At 55.3% G+C, this 25,769-nt stretch overlaps 2 protein-coding genes across 2 annotated transcripts in view; one reads left to right on the forward strand and one right to left on the reverse strand.

The window, feature by feature from the left end:
* The first annotated feature begins 271 nt into the window (after window positions 1–271).
* Window positions 272–15,438, forward strand: PGS1 (phosphatidylglycerophosphate synthase 1). Its single transcript, XM_058038889.1, has 10 exons — window positions 272–432; window positions 3,746–3,935; window positions 4,305–4,382; window positions 5,268–5,367; window positions 6,007–6,196; window positions 6,519–6,697; window positions 7,581–8,114; window positions 11,350–11,498; window positions 13,501–13,643; window positions 15,351–15,438. Exons 1-9 carry the CDS (start codon window positions 272–274, stop codon window positions 13,618–13,620), a joined length of 1,701 nt encoding a protein of 566 aa, XP_057894872.1. The 3' UTR covers window positions 13,621–13,643; window positions 15,351–15,438.
* The window catches only part of DNAH17 (dynein axonemal heavy chain 17), a 32,062-nt gene continuing 21,577 nt past the window's right edge, over window positions 15,285–25,769 (reverse strand). The window contains exons 57-80 of the mRNA XM_058039078.1: window positions 25,481–25,645; window positions 25,291–25,386; window positions 24,985–25,202; window positions 24,486–24,693; window positions 24,204–24,319; window positions 23,731–23,923; window positions 23,397–23,632; window positions 22,985–23,101; window positions 22,289–22,493; window positions 21,826–21,990; window positions 21,558–21,698; window positions 21,248–21,418; window positions 20,984–21,106; window positions 20,657–20,850; window positions 20,400–20,548; window positions 20,167–20,294; window positions 19,740–19,967; window positions 19,061–19,252; window positions 18,314–18,493; window positions 17,829–18,011; window positions 17,276–17,458; window positions 16,932–17,075; window positions 16,224–16,449; window positions 15,285–15,532 (exon numbers count right to left, since the gene is read on the reverse strand). Coding sequence (XP_057895061.1) covers window positions 15,285–15,532; window positions 16,224–16,449; window positions 16,932–17,075; window positions 17,276–17,458; window positions 17,829–18,011; window positions 18,314–18,493; window positions 19,061–19,252; window positions 19,740–19,967; window positions 20,167–20,294; window positions 20,400–20,548; window positions 20,657–20,850; window positions 20,984–21,106; window positions 21,248–21,418; window positions 21,558–21,698; window positions 21,826–21,990; window positions 22,289–22,493; window positions 22,985–23,101; window positions 23,397–23,632; window positions 23,731–23,923; window positions 24,204–24,319; window positions 24,486–24,693; window positions 24,985–25,202; window positions 25,291–25,386; window positions 25,481–25,645 — 4,209 coding nt within the window. The remainder of the gene's footprint in view (window positions 15,533–16,223; window positions 16,450–16,931; window positions 17,076–17,275; window positions 17,459–17,828; window positions 18,012–18,313; window positions 18,494–19,060; window positions 19,253–19,739; window positions 19,968–20,166; window positions 20,295–20,399; window positions 20,549–20,656; window positions 20,851–20,983; window positions 21,107–21,247; window positions 21,419–21,557; window positions 21,699–21,825; window positions 21,991–22,288; window positions 22,494–22,984; window positions 23,102–23,396; window positions 23,633–23,730; window positions 23,924–24,203; window positions 24,320–24,485; window positions 24,694–24,984; window positions 25,203–25,290; window positions 25,387–25,480; window positions 25,646–25,769) is intronic.

Here is a 25,769-nt window from a genome sequence, read left to right on the forward strand (position 1 = left end):
CACCGGGGGGTGACATTGCCGGGCAGGCGATCCGGCTCCGCGTGAGCCCGTCCCACGTGTGCGGACCGGAGGAGCCCCGGCGCGGCCCCGCCGCACAACGAGCCCTTCGTGCGCTCCTCCCGGAGCCTCCGCGGCCCTCCACGGGCTCCGCGCTCGCAGGCCGGGCGGCACGGCGGGGAAGGGCGGCGGACACCCCGCGCGGCCGGGCCGGGGCTCCCGGGGGTCGCGGGCCGGGCGGGGCGGCGGGGCGGAAGCGGAAGGCGGTGTCGCCATGGCAGCGCGGAAGCGGAAGGCGCCGGCGATGGCGGCGGGCGGCGCGGCGCTGTGGCGGCGGCTCTCGGCCTGGCTGCCGCGGGGCCGCCTCGGCCTGGCCGCGCTGCTCGGCCGCCTCTCCGACCGCCTCTCCCGCGGTCGCGACCGCCGCGCCCGCAGGTAAGGACCGGCCGGGACCCCGCCGGGGCTGTGAGGCAGCGGGAGCCCTCGGCCGCCCCCGCAGTCGGTGTCGCGTTACCGGGGCATCCCCCGCTCGCCGCTTCCCCTTTCCGGCCCGGCCCAGCCTCTTGGAAAAGCCGCGTGGGTTGAGGGGCGGCCCGGTACCCCCAGGCCGGGGTCGGAGCCGAGTTCGGCTCTGCTCTCGCAGACACCTCTGGCTCGCCCCAGTGTCCGATCGCCCTCGGGACAGCAGCTGAGCGTTATTTCCCCTCCATTTCCCATTCCTGTGCCTCCCGCTGTCCCCGCGGCTGTCACAGCTCAGCTCTCTGGGCGGCACCGGCCGGGTTTGGGTTCGGTGGTCGCGGAGGGCGAGCGGGACGGGGCCGAAACAGGAGTGAGCCCCCTCTGTGCCCGTGGGGCAGGAGCCGTGAGGGGCAGGGCACGCCGTGCCCGGTGGCTGGCACGGGTGACAGTGACAGGGACAGGGACAGGGACCCGCCAGCGGCTGTCCCCGCGCTCCTGGAGGAGCCGCATCATCAGTCTGTGCTCTTGTTCACACCAAGGAAACTCTTGCCACACTTGTGTTTTGGTCTCGCCGGTGTTTTTAGGGCAGATAAATCCGGCTGAGCCCTGGAAAGCAGTCACTGAGCTGGCAGAGCAGCGCTGTGGATCCCCCGTGTGCTGCTGTGTGTGGGTGAAAGGACAGCACTGTGTCCCGCAGTTTCACTTCACCTCCGGCTCTGAAGATGAGGTTTTACGGTGAATAGGGGTTTCAGCTTCATTGTGAGTTTCGTACCAAACCTACGTTTTAAAAAATAGAACACACCTCAGAAAATCCCTTGTTTCTATTTAGGGTAAACTTTTTATTCAGAAGGGGTCTGAGGTGGTTCCTTTTGATTCCGTTTTCTCTTTCTGGTTAACTCAGTGATGTGAAGTACATGGAAAGGCTTCCCCCCCAGTTCAGTTTCTGTTCCTCTGAAACCTGTTTTGTCACAGTGTGGAATTTTGATGATTTCTTCATAATGTTACATGGTTTCTGATACTTGTGTGTGCGTGGTTGCGAGGGTCGGTTGTATTAATCTGGACCAAACCAAATAGTGCAGATGCTGCAGGTTGAAGTTCCTCCAAATGTTCCAGTCAGAGTGCAGATGCTCCAAGCTCACCCCATCGCTGCCTGCAGCCTTCAGAGCTGCCCTGGGGGCTGCCCCTGGCTCCAGGCAGGCAGGTACAGGGCCACAGGCAGGGAGGTGCAGTTGGACTCACAGTTCCAGCAAGCCTTGCTAGAAAATGCCTTCTGGGAATCATGTTTCTGGAAAGTGTCTGCTCGGCCACTGGTCTGTTTTCTGGAAGGGTAATTGGGTTGGCCAACGGGATAATGAGGACAATATTATTCTCTGTTGGTTGTTATTATAAGATACATAAAATTTGCCACTGCTCCCTCCCTGGGAATAATTCCAGAGGATGTGACCTGCAGGGCTGGGTTAGAGCCCAGTGATGCCACTGCTCTGTGGGGTGAGCATTGAGTGGGTTTTAAAACCCTGTGTTTTTGGATCCAGTGTGAATTACTGTAGCTCTGTGTGCCGTGCTCCCTTGCAGAGATGGAACAGAGGGAATCTGCTCTCTGTGTGTGGCCTGTGAGGCTTGAGGTGAGCAAAGGTGTGTGAAGGTTGTGTTCAGGCTCTGTGGAGACTTAGGAGAATGTGCCTGAAAAGTGGCATTTCTTGTATTTCTGTTCTGCTTTAATTTTCTTCTGCACCTTTTAGGGGATGTTTGCATTGTTTTTAACAGTCTATGCTGGTGATTTCTGTCACTTCTGGGTATTCAGGCTGAGCCCAGTCCGCATGATCTGTTAAAACTCACCATCCCAGGAATTCCTGCGCTGACTGATTCAGATTTCGGTGCTCATGAATAGTCAGTGACAAACTCGTGGATTTGCCAGGAAACGCCACTGTGAACTGGTTTCCTTGTAAGGATGTTTGGAAACCTTGTGAAGATCCAGTGTTGTATCATGAACCAGATGAGTGAAATCATCTTCCTGGAATCTGTGTTCATTTGGGCTCTGGATTGTGGTAAGAAGCCAGAAGTTCCTCGTAACAAATTCTGGTAAAGGTTGTGATCAAGTTTCCTCTTGGTGTGTGGTGATGGTCAGGATGGGATGATCAGGATGGGCCACGGGACAGTGGCTGCTGCTGGTGGGGGACCTGCTGTCCCCAGGGTGAGACAGCCAGCCCGCTTCCATCCCAGGAACCCCGGCTCCCATCAGTGGGGTTTGCAGACTGGAATGGTCCCTGTGGGTCCAGGGATGCACTTCAGTCCCTTGCTCGTGGATTCCTGGATCTCCTGGGAGCTGCTGCTGCTAATTGTGCTGAAATGTGGTTTTGTCATGCGAGCAGACTCCTGCCGGGGGTTATTCTGTTATTCTATGACTGGATGAATTTGCATGTGGGAAACCTCGGAGAGGAGAAGTCGCCGCTGGCTTCCTGTCACCCGCTGCGTGATGCTGGCAGTAAGCTGGTTTCTTCCCAAAGTGACTTCAAAGAAATTCAATTTGTTCCGAAATTTCTTTTTGAAGAATGAGTTTCCTGACGTCTCCCTCACAGGGTTGTGAGGTTTTAGGGGAAGTTGTGACCCTCTGTCGGTGGCACTGCTGGAGGGGGATGGATCCCTGCTGTGGGATGGCCCTTGGCACATTCCTGCTGGGACATAGTCGCTCCTTTTTCGGGTCATTCTCGGGGTGCCATTGCTCTGCCTTTACTGGGGCTTGCACCTCATCACCTTGTGTGCTGTAGATCTATGATTGAGGGATGGAGGCATTTTTTTCTTTAAAGCAGCATGATCTTTAAACCTGAAATGTGAACTTCAGCCCAGCTGAGAACAGAGCTGACATGAAGGGAGTGTTGGCTGATATGTATGTGATGGAGTTAATTCAGAAGTGTCTGGTTACAGGTACAGGTGGTACCAGCACAGCACTGCCAGACACCTGAGCATCCCCACTCTCATTTTCTGCAGCTCCTGGCCTCCTTCCCTTCCCATGTTGTCCTGAGGAAGCAGTTGTTTCCCCTCATCTCTATGCCAGCTCAGGGAAGGAGCTGGTGATGTTCAGATCTGTTCTCCCACATTTTGCTCGTGTCTCTCTGTTTCTACATTTGGCTTTGGTGATCCAGATCAGATTATGGAAAGGGAAAGGCATTCTTGCCATTGTGGATCCCTACCATGTATTGGCCCTGGCTGCAGCTCTTCCTTTACCTGCTTGGAGTCTTGCTGGGAAGCAAAAGTTTCACTACAAAGAATTTCTCCATCTTTCTTTGCACAGATCATCATGGCTCCTTCTAGCCCCACTACTCAGCCCTCCTGTTCCAGTGGTCACAGCCCCACCGTGTTCCCTCTGTCCAGAAGGAGCACACAGGTTCCAGTGGATCAGGAATCTGGTCCCAGAGTTTGGGATCTCCAGCTCGCATGTCAAGGTGCTTTCATCCCCGGCGGAATTCTATGAACTCCTCAAGGTAAGATGTGGGCTGCAGCTTGTGGGAATGGTTTGATACAATCCCTGTTTTGCACCTGCTGCCGGTAACTGCTCTCATATGGAATAGGTTTAGCTGCAGGGAGTGTGCTCTTCACTTTCCCAGAAAGCACTGGTTTCTTCCTTCAGTTTTAGAAGCAGCAGCGGTGCTGCTGTGGCCCTGCAGAGCTCCGTGTGCTTTATGTCACCACTGTCCATGTGTTACCTTTCCTCCCTCAGGGCCAGGGAGCCAGAGCAGAGATGTGGCTGAGGGCATCCTCCCAGGGCAGTGCAGCACTGCCAGGCCTGGGCTGATGGCTCCTCAGGCCCAGGCAGCCTGTGTGAAATGGAACTTGTGTTTTGCTGCTCCCAGGTGCAGATCAAAGCAGCCAAGCAGAGGGTGGTGATGGCCTCGCTGTACCTGGGAACAGGAATCCTTGAGCAGGAGCTGGTGAGTGGGGAAGGGTTGGGAAGGCCAGGAGGGGAATGCAGGGGAGGGATGTGCAAGGGAGGCTTCTGGTTGAGGTCTGGTATAGAGCCAGGGAACTGCTGCACTTCTTTGGGGGATAGTTAGCTTGGCCAGGTCAGGAGGGACTGGCCAGCTCTTCAGAGTGCTCAGGGGGGCTTTGTAGTAAAACTCAGGTCGTGGGAATCTATTTTTCCCTGGCATTTCTTGAATGGGATTCGAGCTGTAGGAGTGTAGTGCTGTGTTTGGTGCTCCAGGTGCAGGACACAGATGAAGGGTTGATTTTCTGAATTTGAGACTGAGATCAGCTTAGCTTCATGGTATTTGCCTTTTTTTGTTCATTCTTCTGGAAACAAAAGCATTTTTGCCCAAGGGCTTGAGGAAGTAGCCTGGCCTTGGCCAGGTTCTGATGTTAGGAAGCAAATGCCCTGGCAGGGTAAAGGTGGATGAAGCCTGCATAGGATTTATGCCCAGCTTTGTCTGGGCTTGCACACAGGATTTGAATTTGCATGTGACAAACAACCTTGTAATTCAGGAATAAAACTGCAGTGAATTCCTGCCAATGTTTGTCTTTGGTGATGCGAGTCTGTGATTTGGGAATGATATTGGGACTTCTTCTGTGAACATTAATTGCTCTTGTGGGACCTGAAGAATGTGGACATGTAAAACTGAGGCCCTTTGATCTGTGGCTTTAGGCTGGTGGAGGCTGCCAGGCTGGCAGATGCAAGGGCTGAAGTGGCTGTGCTTGGCACAAGGAAGAAGGACTCACACCACGGTGTGGGAGCTGTCTTGGCCACAGTCTCCTGCTGCTGAGCACCTCCCTTGGAAAGTGTATTTGCTTTTGTAATGAGGAGAGAACTCTCTCTGCAGGTGTATTGCTTAGAAGAAACACTGGAGAAGTCACTGCAAGCAAAAGGCTCACCCGACCTCAGAGTTTCCATTCTCCTCGACTACACCAGGGGCTCCCGGGGTAGGAATTGCTGCTCATTGCTTTTGTCAGAGCCTAATTTTACTGCTAGGCTGGAGAGATAGTTCTACCAAGAGTGGGTATCTTGGCCAATTTGACCTACTTGCTTAAAGCATGCACATTTCAGGATTAGCCTTTTGTATTCCAGAACTGCATATTCCCAAAAAATCTTCAAGTTGAACAGCTTTTCTTCCAAAAATAGGTGGTAGGAGCAAGAAGGGCCAAACTACTCTGTGCAACTTGTGTAGTCTTGCTTGGTTTATTTGTTAATGCATTTGCCCTTACCCATCATGCTCACTTACATTTTCATTTTGAAAGGAGAATGGGAATTGTTGGAAGCAGCAGCACACAGAATCAGGAACCTGTGGTCATCTACAGTGACTCTTGTAGATGTGTTGCCAGTGCTGGTGAGGCTTGGTTAAGAAGCTTGAAAAGTGTCAGAGCTGCCCTGTGGCCGATTCTGAATGTCAGTTTCAATATTGACATAGTACAAGTGAAAGTGATCTAAAAAAAACAGAGAAAAGGAAAACATGTGAAGTGCCAGTGGACGGGAGGGGTGCTCACCCTGTGACCAGCTGAAGAGCTGTGTCACGGTGTGTCCTGTCTGTGTGATGTTTGTGTGAAAGTCCCTTTCTGTCCCAGGCAGGAAGAATTCCCGAACGATGCTGGTCCCGTTGCTGCAGCGATTTCCCGAGCAGGTCCGGGTGTCCCTGTTCCACACCCCAAACCTGCGTGGGCTGCTCCGGCTTCTGATTCCAGAGCGTTTCAACGAGACCATCGGGCTGCAGCACATCAAGGTCTATCTGTTTGATGACAACGTGATCCTGAGCGGGTGAGTCGTGCTGCCTCCAGCCTTGGTGCCATCGTTCCCTGGCCTCTGGGCAGGGTGTCTGTGCTGCCAGCCTTGTCTGAACATCTGGGCTCCATTGTGATGCTATCAGTGCTCTTCTGAATGAGAGAGCAGCCACAGTTCCTGCACATGAGATTCTCAGATGAAAGCGAGCCTTTCTTAATGGGAGAAATATTTTGAGGTTCTGAAGGAAATGGCCAATTTGTGCTTTAGTGCAGCTGTCCCAGAGTGAGGCCCTAAGCCTGGCCTGGGAGGTTGAGAGTCTCGTTCCTGCTCTGAACCTGTGTCTTCCCTTTCTCTTCAGTGCAAACCTGAGTGATCTGTACTTCACCAACCGTCAGGACCGCTACGTCTTGCTGCGGGACTCTCCCGAGATTGCAGACTTCTTCACGGAGCTTGTGGACGCCATTGGAGACGTGTCCCTGCAGCTACAGCAGGATGATACAGTCCAGATGATGGAGGGAATGGTACACCCATACCAAGGTAGGAGGGAGCTGTCTCACCTGCTTGGGTGATGGCATCCAGAGAGAGGGGTGACAGCCAGGGCTTAAGGATGACTTAGACTCCATCCATGTGGGAATTGCTGGGTGTCTGACCATTGTTCAGGCTGTGGGCTGTCTTGTTTTGTGCCTTCCAGTATTATAATCAAGATTGCTTGAGTTTCAGGACTGGGTTATTTGGGGTTTTCCCAGCACAGTGGCTGTCACAGGCTGATTTGACAGGGCATGCAGAGACTGGAAGTAAATCTGCTGCCTCATAAATGTGCTGCTTTTGGCCTTAAACAAGAACTTGAGTCCTCTGAGAAGTTTTTCTGATATTAGCAGCTGCAATTCCAGGTGCTCTGTGTGTGCGTGCTCTGAAGGGTTTATGAATGTGCTGCTATTGTTGGTAATTAATCTTTTGTCGTAGAGGTTGTTCTGGGAATCAAATGGGAATCAGTTCAGGAAGACTGGGAACAAGCGTAAAATTGGGCAGAGAAGGGCAGTGAAATGCCAGGCTGATTGCGTCATCAGTTTTTGTCCTGGCCTTGCACTGCTGGGTGATGTAAGTTCAGGCTGGGGGTGGGAGTTTATTTGTTTGTTCCAGCTCATTCTTGGTTGTCAGCGTAGCCTTGCGCTCGTCCTCTCCTTTGTCAGAGGATTTTTCAGGCTGCTGCCAGTTGCTGAGCATTTCTCTTCTGTAATGTAGCTCTGCTGACCTTGAAACAGCTGGTTTGGGCTGAAGACAGAGAGTCATGTGCAGTCTGTGTTGGCTCCTGTTTGTTCCTGTATCCATGTGCTGTCAGTAGTTTTCCCTGGTGTGTGAGAGGTGATGTGTAGCTGAGTGCCTGTAGACCTCAGACCCATCTCTCTGGCTTTTCCTGCAGGAGACAAAGTGGCTTACTGTGAGATTGCCAACAGGAGGGTCATGGAGGTCATCAACTCTGCCCGCACGCGGCAGGAGCGCCTTCACGCAAAGACTTTCCACAGCAGCCAGCCAGGCAGCTCCCTCTTATCCCAGCAAGGCTCTCAAGCACCTGGGAGTCTGAAACCAGAACCCGACACCTGGATCTATCCCTTAATCCAAATGAAACCTTTTGGGATTCAAATAGACGAGATGGTCACAGAGACCCTGCTGACAGAGGCTGAGCGGGATGCCAGGATATACCTCACCACTGGCTACTTCAACTTGACACAGGCCTACATGGACCTCATCCTGGGCACGAGGGCCGAGTACCGGATCCTGCTGGCCTCTCCCGAGGTCAATGGGTTTTTTGGTGCCAAAGGGGTGGCAGGTGCCATCCCGGCTGCCTACGTTTACATTGAACATCAGTTTTACAGTGAGGTCTGCTGCCTGCAGCAGCAGGAGAGGGTGCAGCTGCAGGAGTACTCCCGTGCTGGCTGGACGTTCCATGCCAAAGGTAAGGAGCCCTTATCCCCAAGGGTCTTGTTCAGAGGTGTGTGAGAGCTGTGCATTTGGATTGCGAAAGGAGCGAGGGGCTGGCTGGGTGCCAGTCTGGGCTTAACCTTCAGAACACTCCTCCGAGGTTCAAACAGCGTGCTTGAGTAATCCTGGAGGGTTTGGATCACTTGGGGATGCCTTGCCTTTGCCTTTGGTTCAGTACAGTCCCAGGGATGATGTGAGAGCTATCGCTGTGGTGGCACTGAAGCACTGCCTGGATGACAAGGTGATGTGAAGGAAAGGAAGCATCTGGATGCGTTTATGATGCAGTCAGTGCCCTGGTGCAGTTTCGTGTACCCCTGGCTGGTTTCAGCAGGCAGGAGTGCTGGCTCTGCTGGGGACCCTGCAGCAGTTCTGGGGGCAGGTGCTGGGAGGGAGCTGCTCCTGGGGCCTTCCCAGCAGCAGGTCTGTATGGGGGCAGTGTCAGTGTTGGGGGATTTGCACCAGCTCACAGGGGGTGCAGTGTGAGGAGCTGCAGCATGTGCTTATGGGAGTCAGGGCAGCCGGAGGGCAAGGGCTGAGGAAGGAGTATGGGCTAACTTGCAGTGAGTTAATGAACGCTGCCCTCGAGGTCTTCTCTGGGAGAGCCTGGGTTCCTGCTGAATACACTGTGCCCAGCTCCCAGGGGCTCAGCACGGTGCTGCAGCTGGAGTGTTTGGGCTGTGACTGGAACACTGGGGCTCTGGCCGTGCCTGTTTTGAAGAGAGCTGTTGGTAGGAATGGCTCCATCCCCCTGCCTCTCGCAGGGTGCTCAGGGGAGGCTCAGAGGTGGCGGGGAGGGAAAGCTGCTCAGTCAGCCTTCTCTCGAATGTCGAAAATCCCTGGGTGCTGCTGGGTGCCTCTGTGTTGAAATGACAAACAGATCCCAGAGTGCCCCTCCCCAGCCCGGCCAGGAGTGCAGGGAAAACCCTTATCTGACACAGGGCAGCACGAGGGAGGGCCCTGCCTGCCTGCCTGCCTGCCCGGGGTGTCCCCTGTCTTTCAGCATGTACGTGCTTGAGCAATCTGTGATTCCCAGGTTCTGCCTTTGCTGAGCACTGCTAACTCCCAGTGGGATGAGGTTTGGCATAAACCAGAAACAGGGGCTGCTTTTCCCGGCTACCAAAGTGCAGATGGTCACCGGTGCTGTTCGGGCCAGCTGGGCCTTTGGGACAGTGCTTTGGGCTCTCTGCTGTGGGCTGTTTGCTTGGAGAGGGATGCAGGGTTGGAGTTCAGCAGCTCCCCTGCTAGCAGCAGGGACAGCTGGAGACATTTGCTGCCGTGTTTCCATTCCCCTTCAGAGTGCTGGGAGGATCAGTGTGCAGCTCCTCCTCCGGCATGCTCTGCCCTTGGCACACGTTGGATTCACCTCATTTCCTTCTGCAGGAGCCACGTGGTGTGGCAGAGAGGACAAGGACAGGAGAGGGAAGGGAGGAAGCCTTGGAGATGTGAAGGGCATGTGCGCAAGGAGCACATGGAGCCTGCTCCTGGCTGAGGACAGGAGATTCCCAGCAGCAAACAGGGCCTTGAGTCTCCCATGGCATCCCCAGACACTGGGGCTGTGCTGCATGCCCCTGCTGCTCCCCTTAGCATGTTTGTATCTGCACGCAGAATGTCTCTCAGGGCTGTCTCTCGTGGGTGCCCATGCAGGTGTGGCGGAGCTCTGCACAGGTGGGGTGCACGTCTGAGCAGGACTGCCAGCAGCTGTCCCTCCCAAAGCCCACCTGCCACTGCCCTGGGTGCTGTTGGGGGTGACAGGCGTGCATCCCTTGGGGTCAGGGTCCCTCCCAAGCCCGCTGTGGTGGCAGGGTGCTGGCAGGTGCTGTGTGCTGTGAGATAAACCCTGTCACTGCTATTGACTGGCGCTGGGAAGCCGCGCTTCCCCTTGCTGGAAGGTGAGTCACTGCTGGAGCAGATCCTGCCAGATGGCCGTGAAACCAGAGACCTCTAAAGGCTGTGGGGCTGCCACAGGACACTTGGGAAGGCAAGGAATCTGCTCCTCTGGCTGCTGCTTGGGCAGGGCTCCAGCCTTTGGCTGGGCAGGCACCAGACAGCCCCTGGCAGGGTCCTGTTTGGTGGCAGAACGTGACAAGCTGTGTGCCACGTGCTGCCAGGGCCCGCGGTGGGCTGTGCAGCCCCGCTGTGCTGGGCTGGGCCCGCAGGGCTGGAGGCATCGGGGCACTGCCAGCCCTGTGAGCGTGCTGTGGGGGCGGGGAGCAGCTTACAGGAACTGGCAGTGAATCGGCAGCATCTTACTCAAGGCATTCTTGGAACTGCTCTGGGGCTGAGTTGGGAAACCTGCTGCTATTTTAAGGCCGAGGTGGTTTTTATGCTACGGGTTCTTTGTTGCAGTCTGTGTGTGACCAGCCATGGGGATGAGCCTCTACCAGAGACTCACCCAGGGCTCTTCTGAGGAGAGCAAAGGCTTTCTGGCTCCATTTGTGCAGAGTGGCCACACAGCCTCTCCTTGGCAGCAGTCCTGATTCTCCTGTGGCTGTTCCTTCTTGCCCTGCTGCAGTGATGTGCTTGAGAATAATTCCATCTTTCCCTTGAAAACCTGTCCTGGGCTCTGTCCTGCTCTCTGTGCTGGCAGAGCTGTGGGAGCTGTGTTGGTCAGTGGCAGTGGGGGCCAGGTGCCCTGGCAAGAGTCTGATCTCAGTCCTGGTGGCTCCTCTGGAAGTGAGGGTGTGAAATAATTTGCACTTCTCATCTATGTCTCTTCACAGTGGCATGTGAATTCACCTGCCAGAGCTGGGAGATGCTCTTCATGTCATGGTCCCAGGATGGGGGCTGCTCCCTGGCCCTGGGACAGGCTGGACAGACTTGGCTGGTCTGGCTGGGACTTGGGGGCTGGTTCCTTCACTGAAAACCTGTTTGTCTTCTCTTGGTGTTTCTGAATTCACTGTGGTGCAAAACAGCCTCTAATGCAGTGACAGGACTTGCTCTGGGTTGTTCTGGGGCAGTGTGTTCCTGGGGCACACACCCCGCACAACGAACACACTGCACACACCCCACACACCCCACAATGGCACACACTGCACACAGCAGAGCAGCCCTGCAGGCCCTGCTGGGCTGCTCTCTGCTCTTGAGCTCCTGTACAGAATCTGTAATCCACGTTTAAAGCATTTAATTCACTCTGAGTGAAGGCACCATGTGAGCCCACCCTGGCCATTCCCTTGGCTCTCACGCTGCCTCTCTTCCTCATTTTCCTGCAGGCCTCTGGCTGTACCTGGCAGGGAGTGACCTGCCCTGCCTGACCCTGATTGGCTCTCCGAATTTCGGATATCGATCAGTTCATCGGGACTTGGAGGCTCAGGTTGCAATAGTGACAGAAAATAAAGCCTTGCAGCAGCAGCTGCATCAGGTAAGCAGCAGATTCAGGGATGCAGTGGGGATGTTGTACTTGTGGGGCACCCAGGGAGTGCTGAGGACGCAGTGGCAGTAAAAACCTGCAGCTACAATAACTCAGAAGCTGCTGGAGCATGGGGAGTCCTGAGGAGCTGTCAGTGAAGTGACTATTGATGAGCTGCCTGCTGCGAGTGCCCAGTGCTGGGAAATGAGGCCATAACGGGAAGGAATGTGTGTCCCCAGTGACCCCGAGTACCGGGAGTGCTCAGGGCTGGCTGTGCACACAGCCTGTGCAGGACCTGCTGACTCCTCTGCTGCAGCCACGCTGCCCCTGTGAGCCTTAACCCAGCCCTGAGCATTGCCAGGGCATGGCAGGCTCTGGGCTAGTGAGGCCAGCCCCTTGGAAGGGCTGAGCTCGGGCTGGAGGAGGGATGGGACTGGCTGGGACGCCCATAAGTTCTATGATAAAATCCTTATCTTGAATAACGACATTATACAATCTCGACACAAACATTTTGGAGTGGTTTGATATTCAGTGTCCCAGGGTTTTTCTGTGCTGTTTTTAGTTAGGAAGCTTGTAATGCTCAGCAGTTCTGCTGCTCCTCTGAGACCTGCCTGGTTCTCCAGCTGTCTTGACTGAATCTTCTGCTGGAACTGACTGTCCCCAGTAATTTCTCCTGCAGGGTTCTCTTTCAAAGCAGATGTTTGGTGCCTCTGTGTGACTTGGAGCCCTCAGAAATGCACTGTGTGAGGCAGGTGCTGGCAGAATTGTCTGCAAGATCAATGGGAATTGCCCTCTTGCATCAGGGCTCTTCCCTGGGATGAGTCAGAGTGTATCTAATCAAAAACAATTATATTACTGGAAGAGTTGCTTGAGTATTTCAATTCATATCTTGCCTCTGCTTGTTTCTAATGGAAGGGGAAAATCAATGGAAATGTGACACAAAGGAATTTTCTCACACGAGGCTGCAGTGATCTCATTGAAAGGGCTTTAAACCATTCCCGATTGCTGGAAGCTGATTCTGAGATGGCCTGGGTGTTTACTTTCTGTGGTCTTTTTTAGAAGACTTAATCCATTCCTGGGATGCTGCCATGAAATCACTTTGCCTGTGTAATGTTCAGTTCCATTTTAAAAATGTGTGCTGAGATTTGGGAAGAAATGTGAGTGGTCTGGGTGTCTTTGGGTGCTTCTGTGAATGAACTGAGATTGATTCAGGGAACTGGCCTTGCCTCTGGTGCTCAGATCTCACCATAATGGATGGTCATGGAGCAGAATCCTCACAGCAGGGCTGCCTGTAGCTCTTTCAGCATTTGAGGGCTCTCAAATTAGAGTGAATTGGCAGATTAATGTCTCGATTCATCTTTTTAGTGTTACTTTCCAGTACTTGGTTCCTGCTTCCCTGTTCCACCCTGAATTTAAATAGTGCAGAGTATTTTCTGCTGTTTGTGACAGCTTCAATTATAAAAAACAGATTATGAACAACTTCCAGGAGCTGTTCTGCTCCTTGTTTGCCTGCAGATCCTGAAACCTGAAACTGCCACTTACCTGTGATCAAAGCGCTGCTCTCACGTGCTGTGAGTGTTGTTATCAGCAGGGTGGTTCGTTTCCTCCCTGTGCAGTTGGGTGCAGGCTGGGGGGGCCCGAGTGTTTCTGGTAATTTAGCTGAGATCACGGCTGCACATTCATCTGCAAACACGGCGCCTGGGCCGTGTCTAGAAAGAGCCGCATAAGCCAGTCCCAGGAGGTTTGGGTGAGGTTTCCTTTTCTGGCAATTACAGCCTGGCCTTGAGGAGTTTTCTGAAACTGAAGCTCAGCTCATGCAGCTGTGGGGCACAAAAAGGCAAAGCCCTCTACCCTTGTTCTCTGTAGAGTTTTAATTGCAAATTCTTGCGGAGAAATGGTGCATATTCGTGGCAAGATCCCTGGTCAGCTTTATCTGAGAGTTTGCTTCTCTGAAAGACCATTATATAATTTAACACATGGGATTTACTGAGATGGTGTTTCTTTCCCTGTTCAGGAGCAAGAGCAGCTTTACCTCTGCTCAGGTGTGGTCTCAACATCAACGTTTGAGCAGCCAAGTCGTTATGTGAAACTGTGGGTGAAGCTGGTGACACCTTTGATCAAGAATTTCTTTTGAAAGGAGAGAAGTTGCTGCTTTGGGTGAGTTTGCTGCCATTATGGGGAATTATATTGCACTGACTGTAGTGAATAGCTGCAGTGCTCTGTCATGAAAGAAAGATTTGAACAATTAGTTCATGGACATGCAGATGATTGAGGGGAAAACCAGAACTTCTCAATTCCTCTGGGGTACTGGCTGCCATGGACTGGGATCAGTGCTCAGGTCCTGACTGGCTTTTGTCTACTAGAATTTCTGGAAGGGCCACTGGCAGAGAACCCATACAGTGGTATTTTCCATGCCTGGAAATAAAACTCCCTTTCTGAAATGTCCCTTTCAGAGTTTCGCAGAGAGAGACTGTGTTTGTGCTGTCTTGACCAGCCAATTGAAAGCATTGCTGGAATACTTAAAATGTTTTGTCTTTGTATCCAGTCAGGGCTTTGCTTTGCCCCTGTAGTGCTGGTTAACAGGGGCAGTTGGTTTTGCTTTTCTGTTTTGTGGTGTCCTGGGTTCCTGGTGACTCCACCACCCCATGACTCCAGCCCTTGTGAGCTCCAGGCTGTCCCTCCTGCCTCCTCCTGTGCTGGGCACAGTCTGTGCAGTTGGCACTGCTGTATGTGTGCCAGGTGTTCCCACATCCCTTTCACTTGCCTGGCCGTGGCCTCCCCCTCAGCAGGGTTTGCCTGCCTCCTTCACAGTCAGATATGTTACAAGTGTCAAAGGGCAGGAGAGGACTTCTGGTGCTGGTGTGTGTTTGGGATGTTCCTTGCTGGAAGTAGGAGGTTTGAACCATAACGTCCTGCACGGAAGGTGTTTGGAAGCCAGGTGAAAAGGTGTGAGAGTGCAGGGTAAGGTGTGAGCAAGGGTTTCTGATCTGGCAGTGCCACAAGCAGGATTTCTGGCACCTGAAATAAGCTGATGCTAAGTCTGAAACTCAGTAGTAACTGATTATAAATACTGCTGCTCTGTAACGAAATGAGCTGTTCTCTGGGGCTTGTCTGACTGTGAGCTGTGAGGGAAGTTTGAGGTAACTATTTTAGAACTAATTGTTCAAATATTTCACAGGCTGGGATTTTGGTGAATTGTTTTATGCCAAAGGGACCAGCCTTGGCAGATCTACTCACCTTAATGTGTGTTAATGCTGATACAAATTATTTGTTGTGAAGAAAAAGCTAAGTGTGTTCTGTACCCTAGAAACAGAAATAACATACTTCAGAGAGGAGCCTGTTTGCAGCTGGACCTTCTCTGGGCTGTGCAGGTTGGGTGTGGGTGAACTGGGCCAAATCTGCCCCTTTCTTCTCCCGTCTGCTCCAGCCAGACAGATGCTCCATGCAGGAGCGTGAGGAGTTTCTGCAGTTTGCACTGAGCCATCACACAAAGAGCTGTGGGAAGATGGACAGCCAGCAGAGGGAAAGGAGTCAGCGCTTGTGTGCAGTTGTTCTGTCTGGCTTCCCACGGTGGTCTGGCTCCCCACCAGCACCACGTCAGAAACCACCAGTGGAAAACCAGTATCCGCCTTGAGAACCCCATGTGCTGCGAGAGCAGGCTCCTCACGGCAGCGCTTCCAGCACTGGCTTTATTCAAACTTTGCTAAAACGGTTCTGGTACAATCAAACATAGACTGAGTTACACAACGGGGAGGTTTTTACAACTAAAAGTACTGCTGTTTTCCCTTGTCATTAAATCTAGGCCTCTAGGAGCAGAGCCACACCAGCCAGGACCCACTTGGCAGCTTTTTCTTTTGTCTTCAGGTTGAAGGTCCAGACGTAGGTGGGCCCTCGCGTCCGCGTCTTGTAGACGGGGCACTCGTAGACGTTGATGGTGTCCATGCGGTCCACGGGGATGGCCCTGAGCAGGATCACCGGCATCTCGGGCGTCAGCTCCTTCATGCGCGCGTCCGCGATGGAGCCCGAGGGCACGTCCCAGCGCGCGCCTGGGGACAGCGGGGACAGCGGGCACCGCGCTCAGGGACTGGCACCGACTGGCACTGGCTGCTCCCCGGGCTGTCCCCTGCCTGCCCCGAGTGGCTCCATGGGGGCAGCTCTGACATGTTCTCATCTCACTGTGACCCACGACTGCATTTGCCTTACTGTGTGTGGGATGTCTGAATAAATTCTGTCCCCACCCCTCCCTTCAGCACGGCTTTTTGTGGGAATTGCAGAGTTTAAGGTGAACTGGCTGTGCTGGGATGTGTCATATGCTGTTCTGTGTGCTCTCTGCTTTTGTCCAAGTGGACCCCTCAGCTGCTCTGCTGAACTGCGTCCTTCCCTGTCATTAGCAGTAATTATCATGGATTTAAGTTTCTCAATTTGTCTTACTCAAGCATCAACTAAGAATGTGACATATGTATTCACTAGAGCCCTGTAGCTCCAGAAGCCCTGGGGTTCATGAGCTGGAGCCTAAACTGTAAAACACAAATCTCTGGTTTGGTAGGGCTGTGAGATTCGGGCAGTGCTGCCCTCAGCTGGCGGCTGAGCCAGGACCCAGGGGGACCCAGATGGACCCAGGTGCACCCAGGGCTCCCTGCTCTGAGCTGCCGCCAGCAAGTGCTGACACTGCACGAGGGACAAGGGCTGAGCTGGGCCTGCTCCGTGTCTGAAACACCTCAGAGATGCAGCTTTTACCTTCCATGAACAGCCCGTGCACGTAGGAGCCTTCTCTAGGGGGAAATGTTATTTCCTCGCGGGTTTTCTTGGTCACCTCCGCTGCCAGACACATCTTGTCCAGTGGCCACTGCTTTTTCCTGGCTGTGGACTGCATGATGGCTGTGAGGAAGGACTGGGGGTTGAAGAATCCCGCCAGCCACACTGTTGCAGGCAGCACAAAATCTGTTGACCAGACTTCCAGTTCCTGGAAAATAAAGCAGCAGAGTCCTTTAGGGTGGAGGGCATGCTGTGAGCTGCAGGGCACTGTGGCAGAGCTGATGCTCTGCTGTGCGTAAGCCAAGCTTCAGCTGATCTTGGAGAATCCAGCTGGCTGGAGGTGGTGTGGGAGGAATAAGCAGCAGCTTCCCCTGCAGCAATGAAGCTGAAACCCTGAATTCATAGTGCAGAAAATGCTGCTGTTATTTTTTAACAAAGCCAGTTTTATTAATACTTTTTATGGGACACCCAGGGTTGTAATAAGGGGGAGGGGGAGCTGATGTTCTTTTGCCACAGTGATGTACTGTAATGGGAACCCTGGTCAGACTTTTGCTCCCATTCCTGCAGTACCAGCCCTTTTCAGGTACTTCAGGCTGGTTAAATTGACACTGAGAAATAAATCAGTTACCAATGAAGCAGGGCACTGGTGGGAGAGCCCCAGGCTCTGACGGTCACACACACTCTGCTCACCCTGATCCGCAGGAGCAGGTCCGCGTACCAGTTGGCCAGGGTGAGGAGGGAGGGGTAGGCATAACGTGTCCATGATTCTGGAACGTTGTCATAGAAGAGAGCATTTGACAGCTCTTCCATCTCGGATGTAATCGTCAGCTCTCCCTTTGAGAAAGAGAAAAGCCCAGGCAGTGTCACCTGCAGCCGGTGCTGGGACAGCCCGAGGGACGTGTGTGGGCTCAGGGAGCACAAGGCAGGGGCTGCCCGGTGCTCCTGGCCCAGCTTGGTGGGTGGGAGCTGCAGCAAAGGCAGCAGAGAGGGCTTTGCAATACTGGGACATGACCCAGGCACTGCCTGCTGTGTACCTGCAGTCCCAGGTCCAGCTCCTTCAGCGAGCGCCTCATCTCGTTGGTCAGGATGTTCATCCTCTCACACTCCTGGAGGGCTACAACCGTGTATGGGGTTTTTTCCTTTGCCTTTCCCATCATCTCCTCCATGTTGAACGGGTCTGGCAGCTGCTGGATGATTTCATCCAGGACTGCCTTCACCTGAAATGAGAATGCCATAAACTGCTCTTGCCCAGAGAAAAGTGCTGCAGGAACCATTTAATTAAGTTGTTAACATTTTTTTCTTTTTCTGCCCTGGTGTTTCTTTGTACCTCCTCCTCTGTTACTAACACTCCATTCTGTTATTAACTGCTCTTGGGTCTGAAAAAGCTGTAGTAGGGCTGGAATCCCCTCCCTCTGCTATCCCTTCCTTCCTGCTATGGGCTGCTCTGTCAGTTGTCTCCAGACCTGTATCTGCCTCCCCTCTCTAGCCTCTCAGTTGTCACCCTTAAGAGGTTTTTTTCCCCAAAGTAATTACTTCCCCCCACCTTAAAAAAAATCAGTTATTTCTGCCACAAAGGGCTTTACTCGCCTGTTCCTCTCGGGAGACACCCGAGCCTCCGGCAGCCTCGGATTCCTTGGGCTGCAGCTCCAGCACTGTGCGGAAGAGCCTGTCCGAGGTGACGGTCAGGAATCCCATCTCTGCATTGGGGTGCAGCCCGTACAGGTGGGGGCTCTCTCCTGGCAGGTTGTCATCGATGTACTGGTGGTAGGCCTGGGTGCAGGGTCAGCCTTAGCTTGGAAGTGCAGGCAAAGGAGCCCAGAGTTCCCTGCAACCTTGAAAACCCATCACCACTCTTGGGGCCCTTCACGGCACCTGCCCGTGGGCACGGAGGCTCTTTTTTAACTTGTGTCTCAGCCAAGCTTTTCCCTTTCCATCTCAACCACAGCAATTACTTTTGCAGTAATTCTGCATATTCCCAGGGGACTGACACTCTCTGCCTACCTTTCCCTTGGTGAGTGAGGGGGAACGTGTGCTCATGCCCGTTTTTCCAGAGCAGGTGCAATGTTTCTCACCTCGTAATCCATGCGGGGAGGGATCATGAACCCTGGAGCCAAGGACACCTCTCCGTCCAGCATCTCGGGCTGCACGTACTCGCTCAGGTACGTGCGGCACAGCCGGCGGTCCCAGTCGTCCGTGATGTGCCCCCCGTACATGATCTCCCCAAACAGGTACCGGAGGTCATCCCACGGGACCTGCACAGAGAGGCTCAGGCTGGGGCTCTCCCTGGAGTTCCCCATGCAGCCACAGAGTGATGGCTGCAGGACTGTGTGTGAGGGAGGTGACAGTCCCTGGACACACAGAGGCTTGGGAAGGGGGGTGTCTCTTGATCACCCACAGATTTCTCCCTGTCCCAGTATGAACACAGCCATCCTGTCTTTTTTTCCAACCAGCACTGATCTCATCTGTGAGGGCAGGTCTAAAGGTGAGTCTTCAGCCCTGCTCACTGCACCTGCATTCTTGGGGCAGGCTTTGCTTTTTAGGTGGAACCACCCACCAACCACCAAGGCATGGGTTGGAGCAGGCAGGTGGGCAGAGCAGGCACTTGCCTGGCTGGTGCTTGACGCCTTTTTCAGCCATCTCAGTCAGGCTGAGTACTCATCCCCTTCCCCTGCCTGAGCGTGCAGGGAGCAGAGCAGGAGCTGCTCCTGGCTCTGGGCTTTGTGAGATGATGTTTGTGCTGCAAACTGGTGAATGTTCTGAGCAAGGCCAGTTGCTGCATGTGTGCTGTGCTGAGGAGCAGTCACCTCGTCATCCCTCACCTTGGCGTTGGCCTCCAGGTAGTTCTGCAGGACGTTGACAGAGACGGTCAGGTCGCCGTTGTTGAAGGGGTAGGACCTGTTCCAGCCCTGGGTCCCGAACCTGCGCCGCTCGGCCACCGCGGCGTGGAAGTAGCAGAGGGCAAACAGGATGCACCTGAACTCCGACTCTTTGCTGCACTGCTCCAGAATTTCCTGCAGAGGAACAGTGAGGGTGGGTTGCACCTGAATACTGCTATCAGATGCCCCTCTCATGAAGAACATTCATAGGCAAAAGAGAACCGAAAATGTTCATTAGAAAAAAAGGCACACAATTGTATTTTAATGATTTCCTAGTTGGTAATTTTTGCACTCATTTGTTTATGAAGGAATTCAGAGTTCACACCTCAATGCCCTGCTGACAGCTGAGCAAAGCTGCAGCAGCTCCAGGTTCAGCCTCAGGAAAGGCACTGGCAACCTGGCACTTCCTTGTGTTGGAAACGCTCGGGCAGCTCTGGTTACCCCTAAACCCCTGCCAGAGGGGGCCCCTGGGCACTCCAGGAGGACGTGCTGGTGAAGGCTGGCTCCAGGTGCAGTGTCCCTGGCAGCTGAGACGCTCCGAGGTGAGGTGCTCAGCCTGTGGAGCCCAGGAGGGGATGAGCCGTATCTGGAGCCCAGAACGGCCCCAGGAGCACGGGGGTACCTGGTTGAAGAGGTCCAGGGCTCCGTGCAGGTTGGCACGCATGCCTGTGGGCGGCTCGTTGGTGATCTTGATGGAGTTGTCCAGCAGCCCCTGCGGGATGATGTGTGTCTCGGGGCTGGGGGCTGGCTCAGCGCTCATGTACAGTCGGTACTCGGGGTGGCTTTCTAGGCTGTGGTGCTCCACCAGCTTCTCCAGCGTGCTCAGCCACCGTGCCACCAGGTGGATGTTCTGCAAAAGAAACTCTGCACCTTGAGAATCTCACTTCCCCCCACCCCGATTCCTGCTGTGGCTCCACAGGGGGAAGGTGCTGGGTGCTGCCAGCCAGCCCAGGCAGTGTCACTGCCATTGCCAGCAGGGTCACCCTGCGTGCTGTGCCTGGACTAGCAGGACTGCGTGCCCTGTGCTGTGCCCCACTGCCCCCACCCACCTGCAGGATGACCCAGTGGCCCTCGGCAGCTGCCACCTCCATGGCGTGCTCTGCCACCACCTCCTGGCCCTGCCCCAGGGACACGTTGTGGATCTTCCCGTTGTCAATGGTGAATCCCAGCCTCGTGCCTGCGAGGGGAATGTCTGCAGTCAGTATCAGCACTGAGTGGGTCCCTGCAGTTCTGGCCGCTTGGCCAGGGGGCTGGTGCCAGTCTGGGGTGGGCAGTGCCTCACCCAGAGCCTCCACGTCCTTCAGTGGGTCAACACCAGGGGAGAGGATGAAGAACATGGGCGAGGAGGGGCTACTCTCCTTGTACACCTCAGAGAAATCAATGCTCCTTCCTTTCACATACTTGCTTCCCATTTTCTCTTCCACAAAGTTCCTACAGAAAAATAGAACCCCCCTGTGAGATGGGAACAGTCCCTGGTTGCAGCTGGAGTGGTGACACTCTGGGCTCTTGCAGGAGAGCCCTGTGCTGGGCACCAGGTACCTGATGGCATAGGTCATCCTGTCAGGGCGCAGGCACCGCAGCACACACAGCTTCTGCAGGGGTGTCTTGTTCTTCCAGTCCATGGGGAGCACCTCGTTCTCTGGCGCCTCCATCTCCACAAACCTTTTCCATCGCTTTGCTGAGCTCTCGATGTCGTTCTCCAGGCTGGTGAACTCGTCCATTTCTGAAAGCGCCTTCAGGTTCCACAGAGAGGGACTGAATCACTCCTGGGCTCTGCTCATCCCCAGGGCCCCCCTGCAGGTGACCCCAGACCCGCTGCACCGTGCTGGCATTGCCTTGGCACAGTGGGTGACTGCACAGACCCACCTTGACAGCACCCCAGTTCTGGTTTGGCAGGAAGTCCACAGGGGACGTGACTCCAGTCTTGGAAGGGAAGCGCAGGAGAAAGTCCAGCTCTGCTGGGTTCACTTCTTTCTTGAGGGCCAGGACCTGAGAGTTGGGAGTGCAGCATCACAGCCCACGGCCCCAGTGTGAGGGGTGAGAGGCTCTGAGCATCCACAGCAGCACCAGAGTAAGAGAACAAGCTGCCTAAAGCCACGTGAATGCCTGTGGTACAGCAGGAGGGATTACCTGGAAGGTAACCTGGGCCAGGAAGATGAGTTTGTCTCTCTCAAAGAGGCCCTGAGCAGTGTACACATAGACGGAGAATGTGATCTGGTCAGTCAGGTTGATCACCCTTTCCCGAGTGTCGTCGCTGGGGACTGCTCGCTCGATGGCTTTCTCAAAGACCCCGTTGAAGGCCTGAGGAGATCCCAGCAGGCATCAGCCTGTGGCTGCTGGCGTCTTGTCAGCAGCATGAAAGCTGAAGCATCGAATCTCCGTGCTGCCCCAACTCTGTCCCACCCACAGACGTCTCTGTCCCTCCTCACTCCCCAGCTACCTTGAGAGAGAACTGGTAGATGGGGTTGATCTTGCAGAGGTCACTCAGGATGAAGTACAGCAGGGATGCACGCTCTGCTGCCGGCCGGTAGTTCTCTCTCGCAACGTTTATTTGTACTTCAGTGACTTTGGCTTCTTTTACCTGGAGGTGCAGGGGGGTGGGTGTCACCAGAACCCCGTCACACAGCAAAGCAGTGCCCACCCTCCTGCTGGGTGCCCAGCCGAGCTGTCCCTCTGCCTGTGGCACCAGCTCCAGCGAGCACATTTACCTTCTCCTCAATTTCCTTGGCTGTGCGCTTCGTTATCTCCAGGTTCTCCACCAGTGCTGTGTCCCGCAGGAAATCTCCCCCGGCAGCCGACAGCCGGGCGAGCAGGGAGTCCTCCAGCTCCTTCAGCTTGATCTTGAACTCGTTCTGGCTCTTGGTCAGGCTTGCCTGCAGGAGCAGCACCCAGGGATGTGTCACTCGAGATCACACCCGAGGGCTGGCGCCAGTCCCTGGTCATAGGGGCACCAAGGTGCCGGTGGAGGGAGGGTGGATGTGGCCCTGCTGGCTCCCAGCACCAGCCCAGGGTGAGGTGATGAGTGCACCCAGGCAGTGCTGGCTGCTCGGAGCTTCCTGGGCTCTGCTGAACAGCAGCGGGCACAGAGGGGAGCTCTGACACTCCCTGCCCAGACCCTCCACAGTGCCCGGGCCTCCCCGTCCCTCTGAGCAGCCCCCCCTGCCCCTGCACCTTCAGGGCCTCCAGGTCTGGCCGCTCCCGGGCCACCACAGCAGCCAGCAGCTGGTCCTCCAGGCCCTCCCGTGTCACCAAGAAGTTGATGAGAGTGCACTGAGCCTGCACCTCTGGCTTGTAGTGCGGGTTGAAACTTCGGGTATGCAGGATTAGGCGGAACTGCTGGTTATACTCTACTTCTTTATCTCCAATCCTAATGTATCTGTTCAGTTAATTAAACAAATTAATCCCCGCACACTGGGCAGTAACTCGTCACAGACAGATGCCCTCAGCCTATGTCCTGTTCCTGGCCGCTTGGGATGAATTTCTTTGGTTGGGAAAAGGCACAGCAAGGGCAGAAGTACCAAAGCAGACTTGGCAGGGCAAGGATGGAGGAACAGGAGCTGGAGGCTGCCCTGCCGCAGCCCCTCATGGCCTCTGGGGTGCAGTTCCCCTTCCAGCTTTTCATGCCATGTGGCAGGTGTCCCAGGGAACATGTCCTTGAGTCACTAAATGAGCTGGATGCCAAGGACCAGGCCACATTCAGTACAGATGTCCTCCATGGGACATACTGGAGAGCACTGGGGATGTGGCCAAAGCAAAAGAAGGATCAGGCTCCCAGGCTGCCCACAGTGAAGGTGCATCTAGCAGCATTTTGGGGCAGCAGTGGCTGCTTGGGGCAGGTGAAACCCCTGAGCACTGGGGTGTGCTGACCTGCCCATTAAGGTCCTGCCCAGCAGCGGGTCCAGCACTGCCTCTATGGTCTCCCCGATGTCCTCGATGAGCAGCGTCTGTCCTTCAGAGACCGCCTGGGCAATGATGTCCAGGTATCTGAGGGGGGACAAGGGGAGGTGTCTATGGCAAGCCTGTGCACTGAGGGGGACTCGGGCTGCTGTGGGGGGCTCACAGAGCGCTTTCCACCTGCTGTGCCCTGTTGGGACCCCGTTGTGCTCTGCCAGTCCCCCACAGAGCTTTTGGAGGTGTTGGGTACACCATCAGGGCTGCTGCCCTTGGGTGCCCTGGCTCTGATGGGGACGTGATTGCCCTGACTCTGCACCCCTCAACGGCAGGGAAAGGGGGGCTGGTGCAGCCTGGGCCTGTGCCCACCCCACAGCCCCTGGCACACCTCTTCTGGCCCAGGCGGACGATCTGCAGGTCCTCCCCGAATTTGTTCTTGATCCACTTTCCGCCCTGCTGCTGGGCGTCCACGAGCAGCGGCCAGCGCTGCGTGCTGCACAGGATGGCCGCGTTCTCGGTGGAGGTGCGGTCGCTGGGCAGCCCCTGGTTGTTCCAGGCAGCCACGTCGGCCGAGTCCGTGAGGAGGCTCAGGGGGTCCAGGTCCGGGGTGATGGGGATGGGCACCTGCCGGGAGGGGCTGTCGGTGCCTGGGGCAGAGCCGTGGGAGCCCCCGGTGCTCAGGGCAGGGGGACGCACTCTGGGCTGGAACCTGCGCCCCTCACCTTCTGCGCCTGGAGGAAGGGGAGCCAGTGCTTCTCCAGCAGCTCAGCCCTGTACCTCTTGGTGAAGTATCCGATGTAGGACACGAAGGCAGAGACCAGCAGCACGTCCCCGCACAGCGTCTTCTCCTGCTCTTTGAGATCCTCCACGGACTCAGCCCAGCGCACGTTCTCGGACGCCAGGCCCCCAACGAGCCTAGGGGTAGGAGGGGATGGTGCTGGTGCTGTGCTGCTGGTGCTGTGACCAGGCCAGGGGTGGGTGGCAACTCAGCCATGGTGACCTGGGGCCTTGTCACCAAACATCTCCATGGCTGCCTCCCCCCATGAATGTCTGGCCCAAATAATCTCAGAATTTTTTAATTTGGGGAGGGTATGGGGGGCTCTGCTGCTCCCATAGCCCTGGTGTCAGGGCCACCAGGCAATACCAGGGAGCAGCAGCTTGCCTTGGTGCTTCAGAGCCAATGTTTGCATGGTACCTGTTTGCCAAGTTGATGACTTTGCTGGTTTCATCAGCCTCCTGCTGGCATTTGATCTTCTCTGCTGTGGCTTTCTCAAACTGAGCAGTGAGAGTCGCCAGATTTTGATTCAGGGCCTTTGAAAGAGAACAGCCCCAGAGCTATTCCCTGCCCAGATGGGAAGCTCCATGGTCCCAGAACCCTGCAGCATCTCCAGCCCAGCACAGTGTTTGGGCCGGGCTCTGGGTACAGAGAGTTCGTTTGCTCCTTTGGTGGCTGGGGGCTGTGGGGACACACACTTACCACAATTTTGCTCTTGATTTTACTCAGCCTTGCCTGTGCCTCTGCCAGCTCAGCATCAGCATCGGCCACTGCCTGTCTCTTGGGCTTCACTATGCAGTGCACCTCGTAGAAGCGCACCATGTTGAGGCACCAGGAGCACAGCCCTGCTGCGGCCGTGGACTTGGACTTGATGAACTCGGGATTAAAGCTGGGGTCGTTCCGGTAGGGCCTGGAGCGGGAGGGGAGGACAGCCGTGCTGAGGAGCTGCCGGCACCTGTCCCTCTCCTCCCGTCCCTCCCGGCGCTTGGGCCGCCTCTGGGTGGCAGCGTGGCAGAGCAGGGCCAGCGCCTGCATCCCCTCCTGTCCCCGAACCCTCTGGGTGGCAGCGTGGCGGAGCAGGGCCAGCGCCTGCATCCCCTCCTGTCCCCAAACCCTGCTGAGCTCTGCGTCCCCCTGGCCTGCCTGCCAGGGCAGCTGGTGGCAGGGGCTGTGAAGGGGCAGGAACCAGCCATGGACTCACTCAAATGCCTTGAGACAGGGCTCAGGGATGTTTTCCCCATCAAAGTTTTTTAAGCTTGCAAGGAAGGTGTCTGCTTTTCCTATCTTGACTTTTCCTGCTGTCCAGCTCTTGTCCTTCGGAATCTTGCCGTTTTCAGCTGTCAGAATCAGCACAGCTGCCATCACATTCACTACCTCTGGCGGTGGGGACCCAAAGGACTTCAGCTCTGTCAGGTTGTACTGGGGAGGGACCACAGGGCCCTGAGCATCCTCCTGGGCAGGGCTGCGGGCCCTGCTGGGCGCCTGCCTCCCCTGAGAGCTCACGCACCTTGTTGAGCGTGTCGAGCGCCTCGCGGGCGGCCGAGAGCACCACCTCTGCTTCTGCCAGGTCGCTCGCGCAGGCTCGCTGCTTCTCAGCCACCATCTGGGGAGGGAGCACGTGGCAGGGGGTAAGTGGCTGTAACCACAGAGCTCACGCTGCCCTGTCCCATGCTGGACACCAGCTCAGCCCTTCGCACCTTGTTGATGGCCTCGACCTTCAGCTCCTCCTCATCAGCAATGGCTTTCTCCTTGCTGACCTTCTCTGTCTCAACGCCCACCACGTGGATCAGTTTGTCTGTGTCCTCATTCTTCTGCTTCAGCTCTACCTCCTGGACTGCCAGCATGGCTTTCAGGTCATCCACCTCAATGAGGGAAGAAACAGAGCAGATAAAAGGACTGATCCTGCCAAGCCCTGCCTGGTGGAGCAGCAGTGTCTCGTTATGGGGCTTGGGGACCTCACAGACACTGTGACCATCCTGCAGGGAT

Source organism: Melospiza georgiana, chromosome 21 (genome assembly GCF_028018845.1).
Source record: "Melospiza georgiana isolate bMelGeo1 chromosome 21, bMelGeo1.pri, whole genome shotgun sequence".
Classification (NCBI taxonomy): Eukaryota; Metazoa; Chordata; class Aves; order Passeriformes; family Passerellidae; genus Melospiza; species Melospiza georgiana.